This window comes from Anabas testudineus, chromosome 14, assembly GCF_900324465.2.
Source record: "Anabas testudineus chromosome 14, fAnaTes1.2, whole genome shotgun sequence".
Classification (NCBI taxonomy): domain Eukaryota; kingdom Metazoa; phylum Chordata; class Actinopteri; order Anabantiformes; family Anabantidae; genus Anabas; species Anabas testudineus.
In genome coordinates this window covers 4,758,784-4,769,723 of record NC_046623.1, presented here as the reverse complement: position 1 = coordinate 4,769,723, position 10,940 = coordinate 4,758,784, and the positions used below count along the sequence as shown (strand labels likewise).

The following is a 10,940-nucleotide window of genomic DNA, read 5'->3' as shown; positions in this document are numbered from 1 at the left end:
AGTTTTGGGAGTACGTGTATATTATTTTTTTTTACATCCTTCTGACTTTAGTATAATAAAAAACTCTGCTTCTATGTGAAAAACATCTCCAGAACATATTATCTGGAGTTTATCTGGAGACACTTGAAGACCAAGGATGATGTGTTCAGTCACACTAATATCCATCTGTGTAACTGTTATTATGTAAATACTAATTTAATTAAAGAAAAGGAGAAGATCTCTAAAAATTAAGTTTTATTGCTTGTCACAAAATGTTCAATACATGTCCACAGCAAAACGTAAATAAGAACACTCCCAACTCTGGTCTATTTAACTAATGCTGAGTCAGAATATTCAGGGTTTGCTGTAAGACAAAGGTCAATCGTATGTTGAGCACACGAGCAGAGCCGCTGATAGTGAAAAGTCTAATTGCAGTCATACCACTGTCAACAACTAGCATGTCTCTTAACCCTTTAGGTGTCTTATTTAAACCACTCAACCACTTAAGTAGACTTTAAAATCTTCATCTAGAATAATGTTGAAAAAGTTTTTTTTTCCTCATCACCAGTAACTACTACTAATTAAATACAGTTTCTCTTTAATATGTTGATTCAAATGGAGAGTTTATTTGATCTGATTTGCATATATAAAAATAAAGCCCATTTGTCATTAGACTACACATTGTAGTTCACAGTAACATTAAAGTACTTTAAGTAAAAAAAAAACATGTCTGTGTAAAACACAGATTTCAAAGACTTACATTTCTTTAAAACAATTTCCATCACAGCCAAGTCAAACTCCTAAAACACTAATCTAAGGTGTAAGTAGAGAATATGTGTGATAAAAATATACAAAAGCAGAACCCAGGAGTTAGTTAGAGTTAGATTCTTATCCTGTCTCTGTAATGTGCTTTCTCTACCAGTTGAACTCCCATTTCCTGAGGAGGAAAGGTTAGAGCTAATTACTGATGACGCACTGATTAGGGTTTTATCTGACCTTTATGACAGCAACTAAGAGGTGCCACCTCACATATCTGTATCAGAATATTCCTGTAAAAAGTGAATAAAATCTCTCACTCCTAACAGCAACAAAACACTCATTCTTGTTATTAAAAAGTTATTGCACTTATTGATTAGCAGAAATTCTTACTAAAAATAAAAAATAACCCATACACGCTAAATGATGCAGATAGCAGGAGAAATCCTGATTGGTGGTTTAGTTCAATGCAGATCACAAGATTAGCACAGCTAAATTGTGTTGTCATGGTGGTTTGATCTTGCGCAAACATACTAAAATAGTTTCAAAGGAAATGCTCAATCATATATAACAAGCTGACTGAATTTTAACTAGCACTTTTTCACAGGGCATTGTGCCTCCATGGGATCAAGTCTGTCCTGTTATGGATGCCCTGACACTGGCAGGTGTCAGAATGAGCAGGGGTATTTGGTCCAAGGAGGTAGTCTTCCGGTGCCATTTGCCAGTCTCCAGTACCTGTCCCTCAGGACGAATGCTGCTGATTTGGGCTGTCGTTGTCTGGTGAAAATGCCCTTCTTGTTTCCTACCACACGGAGCGCACCTGCAGACACAAGACACGAGAACCTCAGCAAAGCACGGGATGCAGAAACAGAGAAGTCTAACTGTCAGGTGACTGTGAAGATTGACTGATGGATAAGACTTTTCTAAGGAGAATATAACAATTAGAAATTTGTAAACTTAAAACTAGGTTTTTCTCATGTTTGACAAATGTTATAGAATGTAAAGAAATCTGGTTAATATGTTAATATGTGCCTGCAATATTCTAACATCAGCATTCTGCTCAGTCTACCTGTAGTGTGATCTGCAGCTGTAGTACCTTGTGAAGTCATAAAGTCAGCAAAGTTCCAGATGAGTTCACCAACAACATACTGCTTCCTCTTCTCATCAAACACACGGTGGTAGTTCCGCAGGACCTCCTTCTGGTACTCCTCAGTAAACATCACAGGTGGATCCTGAAGAGAGGGAAAATAAATTTTATTAACATTTCTACATCTACTAACAAAACTCTCACACACACAAACACACACATACAGTGGCAAGAAAAAGTATGTGAACTGGAATTTTATGGTTTCCTGCATTAATTTGTCACGAAATGTAAAAAGTGTAAATAAATACAAATCTTCATCTCAAGTAAAGAGTGTTAACAAATACAATGTGCCTAAAATAATAAACCATAAAAACCTTGTAGTACTACCATGAAACCAAATGGTGAACAAACCTTCTTGCTACTGCATATTAAAAAGTCAAGTCATTTAAAGAGTAAGAGTGTGAAAGCTCACATTGTGAAGCCCCGGCACTACATCTGCTCCATATTCGCTCTGGATGATGGGCTTCTTGTACTTTCCATACCAGTTCTCAAACTGAGTCTTGAGCTGGATGGGGATGACCTCCAAGTGGCCTGGATCATGGTACCAGGAGAAGTAACTGTTCACACAAATCACATCCACAAAGGGAGCCTGGACAAAATCAAATACAACTTAGACATATAGAGTTTGATTCATTTTTTAATAGTGATAAAGGCTCTGACAATAACCTCAACTTCCTGTATGTTTGTTTAATCATTCATTTACACACAAGGAATTTCCTAGTAGATCCAGTGATCTGTTGTGAGGTAAAAAAAACTTGCATTATTTCCACTGCACAGAGGCCAAGGTTTTCTTCATCTTTTTAGTACAAACTACAGGGTGGTTTCCTGAAAGAATGGTTGTAGATTGTCAGCGGCAGAAACAGAACCTTCAAGTTACAAACAACACCTTCAGCAGAACCCCTCACTGCACAGGAATGCAAAAAATTCTCAGATGTGTTGTGACCTCGGGCAACAAGTCAGTCAACAAGAGCTTCAGAATATCAACAGATAAAACCTCTCACTCCCATATTTTTCATCAGGCACTTATCTGCAGCATAAGAAAACGTTAAATCCTTTGTGATCATCTGATGTGTTGCACTATCAGGCACAAAAGTATATTTTAGAACCTTTTTTGTGAAAATGTTTTCTGCATGTGAAGTCTTCGCTGGAGAACACTTGTACATCATTGCAGGAGGTTAAAAAGTAAGCAAGAATAATATTTTAAGGGGTTTTTCTTATCAACTAAAGAAATTAAAATCTAATAAAAATCGTGATATAATTGACCGGACATGGAAAGTGTCAACTTCTAAACCTGGCAAATAGTTAATCTCCTATATAAGTAGAGTAAAAACTCACCCCCCTGTCCCTCTCAAAGTTACTGTCTGTGACAAAGGTGACAGGCCGTGTGGGGTCCAAAGCTTTGGTATGTTGAATCACAGTTCTGCAAGAAAAACAAAGTCATCTGAAGTGCAGATACAGAGGGGGGTTTATCCAGAAATCAGATACATCACAGTCATATGATGAAGAATAATCACAACAAGCCACACAATGCTCGCAGCTGGTCTTTAGTTACATGTACACTTTGTTGTACACACACACACACACACACACACACACTGCCTATGGCAGGTGAATTATATGTCTGTCTTGTTTTTCTCCTTGAAGCCTCAGGCTGCTGTTGAGCTCCAGCTGTTTTCGTTCTGAGCGGCTTCACGACTACTCTTACATTAGCATACCACACTTCGGAGATAAGGCATATGCCTGTGACTGATAAACAAACGATTATCTCTCCTGCAGACACTCATATAGTTAGTTTACAAATGCTTTACATTTTTCTCGTCCTGGTATCACAGATCTTGACATGGATTATGAGAAAAACAGTATGAATGTGTATGCTGTAGTTCATGTAAAAAAACTTACTTGAAATAGTTTTCAGCAGGGGACATCTCTGAAGCAGGCTCATTGGCTACAGACCACATGACCACAGAGGGATGGTTCTTGTCCCGACGTACAAGCTCATCCATGACATCCAGGTGATGGGCGAGAGAGGCGTTTCCATAACTACGACTAGATTAGCAAGGCACAAAAGACATGGCACACACAGAGTTGACAGACAACACATACCAGATCCACCCATCATACAACAGCCCACAAGACAAAGCTAACACTTATTAGCACCTGTGTGTAACAGCAGTGAAGACTCATCTCAGAAAACGTCCTGCTTGTCAATAACAGATTAAAAGAACAAATTGTTTCACGTATTCACATCCCCTTGAATTCCTGACACTGGCTGAAAGAACAGGTTCACATTTTTTCCCCTTTCTTCCTTAAAATAATACTGACCACACATATGCACCTTGTTTATTAAACGAGTTACTGGTTGTTATCATACTGATTCATCTCGCTAACACAAATCAATTGGAAGAGATCGAGACAAAACCCACAGTCCGTGCAAAAATGTAATATTGAGCTGCATATGATGTGGGGCTTTGAGAGCCTGAGCTGTTACCTTCCATAGATATTGACTTTTTGTGTTGTATTGATAGTTCTGAGCTTGAAAGATGTAAACCTGTCCTTTAAATATTCATCTTAACACAAGTGAATACCATGCTTGCTTGTGCTGAGTGGTGCTGAGATAAATATTTCTGTTGAAATTTAGCAGGTATTGTGTGAGTTACAAGGAGAGCTGGGCCTTCTTTTTTTAGTTTTCTCCAGAAATCTGCAGTTCCTGATTGTATGTTGAGCTGTATACATTTACTTTTAGCGACTTACAAGTGAGGTACAAAGCAAGCAATTATCTAAGCCAAGGAGAAGGACTATAAAGTAAAGTGTTCTGGAAGGAACTGCTTCAGTTACATGGGTATAAATGCAAAATTCTTTTAAGGTTTTAAGTGTAGTCCAAAAAAGTGAGCGCGACGGATTGTAGACCTGCATGATGATGTACGCTGGCGACCCCAACAGTAAGACATTGCAGTAGTCAAGTCATGATATGACCAGAACCTGCACAATGAGTTGTCTTGTATAATCCGAAAGGTAGGAGCTTTCTGTTGAAAAAGGGCAAATCTGCATGCCCTTGAGACAGAGGAGATGTGGTTGGTAAAACTCAGTCGATCATCAATGATCACCCCCAGGTTTCTGGCATGTATAATGATTTGATTCTTTGTTGTGCTGTTTTCTCTCTACTTTTGATTTAACTGCATAAACTTCCATGATGTAGGATGGAAACTGTTTTGTAAGAGGTTGTGTTCAGCCTACAACTTAGAGTAGCCAGATCGCTGAAGATAACCTGTAACAGTGTGGGACCGTGCAAACTTACACACACTGAAGTTTCTACATATTTTATATCTTGTTGCTCTCATTCACCAGCAGATAACACATAAGTCTGTGCTTTGTCCTTATGAACTGCAAGAAAAACAAAGTCATCTGAAGTGCAGATACAGAGGGGGGTTCGAAGTTTCTACATATTTTATATGTTGTTGCTCTCATTCACCAGCAGATAACACATAAGTCTGTGCTTTGTCCTTATGAACTGTGGCGAACAGTATTTAAACTGTTGACCATCCTGCATTCTCAAAAGTCACAGGTTTGACACTTACATGTCTTTGATGCCGACCCCTGGACTTTCATCTATCACCACGATGCCATGGCGGTCACACATCTGCAGGATCTCCTCAGCATACGGGTAGTGGCTGGTGCGGAACGAGTTGGCCCCCAACCACTTTATTAAGTTGAAGTCCTTGACAATAAGGGGCCAGTCGAAGCCTTTACCTCGAATCTACAGCATAAGAAAACAGAGGATCAGATTACTGAGCTGGATCCACTTCTTCCAGTATACTATTATCATGGCAGTGTTATAGCTACTCATCAGACATTTTGGTTTTGCTTCCCTCTAGTGGTACTCACATCAGAGTCCTCATGTTTATTGACACCGTGGAAATAGAAAGGCTTGTTGTTGATGAGGAACTTGTTGCTGGTAACTTTAACAGTGCGGATGCCAATGGGCAGAGTGTACACATCGTCATATGCTGATCCCTTATAAGCTTCCACTAGGCGAACCTGGATGTTAAAAGTTAAACACCTTGTATGAAACAAACTGAAGAGTAGAGCTGAAGAAAAACAAGTTATGAACAAAATGTTTATTAGTCAGTAAGTTCCTATATAATTTGTCAGATTCAGTTTATAATCAAGCCTTATGTTAGACAACTTCAAATGTTGCACAATGTCTGAAAATGTATCACACATCAAGTTATCTGGTAACACTTTGTAATAAGGGAACAAAACACATGCTTATTCACGATGAATTTGCTTTATGTGATAAATGAAGTTGTTGTAATCAAGCAACAAGATGTAGAAACTTCTTTATGTTTTCCTGAGAACACGCCTATTCTGCTTTCAGAGACGCTTGTCAAATGCACGTTATCTTCTATGTCTTGGTTCTAACTTATACTTTACCTCACTGATGAGTGTTTGTTGTGCTCTTGGGGTCATTTTGACTGTACACCCACTTCTTGGTAGAGTAACCACTGTCTCAGAGTGTCTCCATTTGTAGATTGTTTGTCTAACTGTAGACTGGTAAATTTCTAAAGTATCTGACATCACTTTGTAACCCTTTCCACCTTTATGTAAATCAAAAGTTGTTGAACGTAGATCCTCTGAAAAGCATATTCTTCTTGTGCAGAGCAAAGTCTAAAAGTCTAAGTGTTTTTTGTCTGTCAAAGTAGCTCTAGTCCACATGTCCAAACAAATTCCAAACAAGAGGTATGCTAACGCCTGACTTTTGAGGTCATTATTCAAAGGGTTCACATATTTTTTACACTAGCACTTTGAGATTCTAAATGTAGACATGAAAGGTCTTTTTTTTGTGGTATTATTTTAGTCACATTATATTTGTTAATACTCTTGACTTAGATGGAGATCAGATCACATTTTATGACAAACTAATGCAGAGAACCATAAATTTCCAAAAGGTTCACATACTTTTACTTGTCAGTGTACAACAAAATGTATAAATGTGTAAATTGGTTATGCATTTTGGGTTAACAGTGTGGGCAGTAGCAAAGAAGTGAGCAATCCCTGTGCTGCCAGGATACAAATCTGGGTGGGGCAAGTGAAAAAGCAGTGCTTGTGGTGCCATTGAGCAAGACCAAGGCAACCCCAACTATTTCAGCTATGTATGTGTGGATGCATTCAGTAGTCATGTAATATACAACTCATCACTCATGGATTAATATATAAGCAGCTGGTTGACATAGAGCCATTTTGAAACAACTGACTGCAAGTAATTATTTTGCCAATTACACTTCAGATTTTTCCATTTAAAAAAAAAAAAAGAGACCTGTATGGGATACTTTGTGCAAAGAGTTAGTAAGAGATGTACATGTGAACATGTTGTCTCACCTCCAAAGAATAGAGATAACCCGGTTTCTCGTCCATCAAATATGGCCACCACAGATGGACATCTACCACTTTGAGCAGTCCAGATGGCTCCTTGGACGAGGCCACACTGTATCCATCTTTGTCCATCAACGTCACCTTCAGGGAGGATGTAGCAGCATTTTTGACTGAGATATCATATTGGACCAGACCTAAAACACAGGGGACACAGCAATTTCAAAAAAACCCACATAAACTGTAGAGAAACTATTAAGAAAGCTGTTGTTATGTGTAAGGCTGGTTCATGCTATGATTTTTATAAATAATCTCTATTTCTTTTTTACAAATGCTTTGATGCAGGTGAGGGTTTAAAACTGAATGCAATTTTATTTTGCTGAATTTATTTACCAGTATTATCCAGGAAGTCAGTCACTACACTGATGTCATCCACATACGCCTTTGGAGTAGTGTAGAGCAGTACGGGGCGATGTATCCCCGCATAGTTGAAGAAATCAAACTGGTAGTTTTGGACAAAAAATCCATCGGGATACCTGTTGCAATTACATTTTTCTTATTATAAATTCTGACAAATATTTTGCAATACTAGAAAAGGTAAGATCTTCTGAATAAAGAAAAAAGTACAAAATACTCAATTGAACCAAAGCATCAGAGAGAAATCTCACTTTAGTTACGTTATAAATGCTAAAATGTCACTGACGACATTTTAAGCACAAAATACAGTTGAAGTGCTGAATTGTTATAGATAAATAAGTAGATAGACAGATAGATAGATAATTAAGTCAGTGTTGTTGATTTCAGACTAGAAAAATGAGGTTACATTGTGCGGTCTTTCATATACTGGATGGTTCCTGGAGGTAGAGTTGTCAGATTCAGAGTGTTGTTGACAGCGATGGTGATCCTGCAAGGCACATTTGGGTCTTCGCGGATTATGCTGCCTATCTCGGCCTCAAAAGGAAGATGGCCGCCCTCGTGTTCTGTCACTTTCACCCCATTCACCCACTGCAAAGGTAAAGACAGTGATTCTGAAGAAGCCTCATCTCGCTAATTTAGTAGCTCTGTATAAAGGGAATGACTGTGTGTTGAAGACCAGGAAAGATTAGTATTAGCTTGTGTTTTAGTAATCAACAGTCTTTAAGCCATCATGTGTTGGGGCTGTTTTGGAGGATACAAGTGTTACTCACCACCACTGAATAATAGTGAGCACTTCCCACTCTGAGAACCACTCTTATTTCCTTGTCATCAACCCAGCGGGCAGGCACCACAACCTCTCGCTCGTACCACACCCAGCCAACGAAGTCCCTCAGTGCGGGGTCCTGTGTGATATCATTGTAGCTTGCAGGAACCGGCATTTCCATCACTGGACCAGTCTAGAGAAAGAGAGAAAGAGAAGAGAAAAAAAAACAACCAATAACACCATGATAATAACAAGCAGATAGTAAGGACTGTTTTACACATGATCTGCATTTTGCTTCTGGGGCGATGGCTGTCTCCCAACCCGAGATATATTCCTGTTGGACATGCTTTTTCTAGTGAAATACTGGTTAAAGACGTTAAAGAGGAGAACAATGTATCGCTCTACTCAATGTAGTGTACATGTACAAGTCAAAGTCCAAGATGTGAAAAAGCAGCCTTTAAGAGCTCACAAATCACACAGCCTCCTACAGTATCGTAATTAAGTCCTGTCTACATAGTTATTACAACATATTTCCCAAGGCTATGATCTTATTCACAGTTTTGATCAACTATGGTCCACAAACATCTGGGACACTAAGCAGCAGGTTTCTGCACACTTTAATGTACTTTAATGTTCTTCTGGGTGTTTTTAATCTCCTGTGTTGTTTCTGCAGTAAAGAGGCATGAAGAAGAGAAGCAAGGCAACAATTCTGCCCTTCATTGTGTTTTATAGTCTATTCACTTTTATATTATTTTTAGGGAATATGGCCTTTTACAGTGTGAAATGTTTGCATTACTGTCAGATACGTTTCGGATTAAGTTTTGGGGGTTTCCTCAGCTGTCGAACTAACTGAGATGAGCTGCTTCATGTACCAGCTACCGTCCCTCTCACCTGAGCCAGCCGACTCTTGAACCATGACCTCTCGAAGCCCTGGTGCCTGTTCGGGGACGTGTCAGCCCTGAAGTCCCACAGCCCGCTCAGGTCCTTCACTTCTCTGGAGGAGGACTCCTGGGGGTAGAGCATGCCGCTGTTCAGGAGACATGCGGCGTCAAACACCGCAAACAGGCACAGAGCACGGAGCAGCCCTCCGCTTCCGGCTGCAAACATGTTTCAGCGTCAACCCGGAAACGGACTGCGCGGCTTTTGTTCCCTGTTCAATCACATGAGTCGGTCACGTGACCAACGCGCTGCCCGGTGACTCGCCCCGCCCACAGCCCGGCCCTCGCCCCGCCCACCGCCGACCCTTCACAGTAGGGGAAAGTTGACCTGCAGCAGGTCAATGATCAGGGGACACGTGGGACAGAAACCAACAATAACATCAGTCAGGGATCGATGGTTCAGCAAACAGAGCAGACTGAACTCAACTGGGCCAAGTTATCCTTCTACACAAGCTTTTCTGTTAGATTCACTAACAAAGTTGATCAAATACAGCATAAATCTCCAAAATTACATTCAAACCGTTCCACTTTTACAAACGAGGACATCTACTGTAAAACATTGTTTTCTGGTATGATTTTTTTTTTTAATTAATAATAGCCTACATTCAATAAAAAACCATCCTATTAGAGAATTTCATCATCCGGCGGAAAGGACAGCTCTTCCTGTCCTGTCCGCCGGATGACTGTCAACTGTCTCGTCTTAAATCTCTGCCTGTCTCTCTGACATCTCTGCCTGGATGAGAAAAAGACACCTTCAACACTAACATTCCCAAAACTGAACTTCTAGTCTTCCCTGCCAGACCTTCAACTCAACACAACATCAGCGTTAACATTGGATCGGTGGTGATTGTCCCTACTAAGTCAGCCAGAAACCGGGGGGTCATCATTGATGACCAGCTGACCTTGACTGAACACATCCCTGCAGTCGCTAGGTTGTGTAGATATGCCCTCCACAACGTCAGAAAGATCAGACCCTACCTGACGGAGTACACGACCCATGGGGTCTAAATGACTAAATGTAAATGTAAATATAAATGTACATCTGTCCAACACTTCCAAAGCCTGTGTTAAACATTTTAAAAACATTTTCCCTTCTGCATAAGCAGACTCTGCTTCACTAAGCTAAAAGTAACAGTGGGAAAAAGGAGAGGTGCAAGGTAAACACACTACTGAATTAAAGAGTAACTTTCTATGAAATATTTTTCCATTTTATGTGAACATAGACACACATTTCTACAATCATTTCCAGAAGAATAGGAGAAACAAGTGAAAAATTAACAATTGGAGAAAAGAAAAATAAATTGCTCTACTGCTCAGAAGTCACTTTTATACTGGACATTAAAAAAAAAGTCAAAGTCCAGGACTTGAAGAAAGTAATAGGAATTGAAGGGCTCACAAATCACTCTAATACTCTGATACTCTGATACTCTATGGTATTATAATTAAGTCTTTTTTTACATACACTACATTAAATTACTGTATATTTTCAAAGGCCTATGAACGGAGACTAAACTGGATATGAAGTGGTAAATAATATTGTTTATTTTACTATTATGTTCCTTCTACAGCAAAA

The 10,940-nt window shown here is 39.4% G+C and overlaps 1 protein-coding gene across 1 annotated transcript; it reads right to left on the bottom strand.

Annotated features, from left to right (window-relative positions):
- Nucleotides 1-221: 221 nt before the first annotated feature.
- Nucleotides 222-9,572, bottom strand: gusb (glucuronidase, beta). The gene is made up of 12 exons (XM_026372366.1): nt 9,321-9,572; nt 8,437-8,622; nt 8,073-8,254; nt 7,643-7,785; nt 7,259-7,446; nt 5,765-5,917; nt 5,458-5,636; nt 3,782-3,928; nt 3,218-3,302; nt 2,295-2,471; nt 1,832-1,967; nt 222-1,555 (listed from the first exon to the last, which is right to left on the bottom strand). The coding sequence occupies exons 1-12, from the start codon at nt 9,534-9,536 to the stop codon at nt 1,404-1,406; spliced, it is 1,944 nt and encodes a 647-aa protein (XP_026228151.1). The 5' UTR covers nt 9,537-9,572; the 3' UTR covers nt 222-1,403.
- Nucleotides 9,573-10,940: the final 1,368 nt, after the last annotated feature.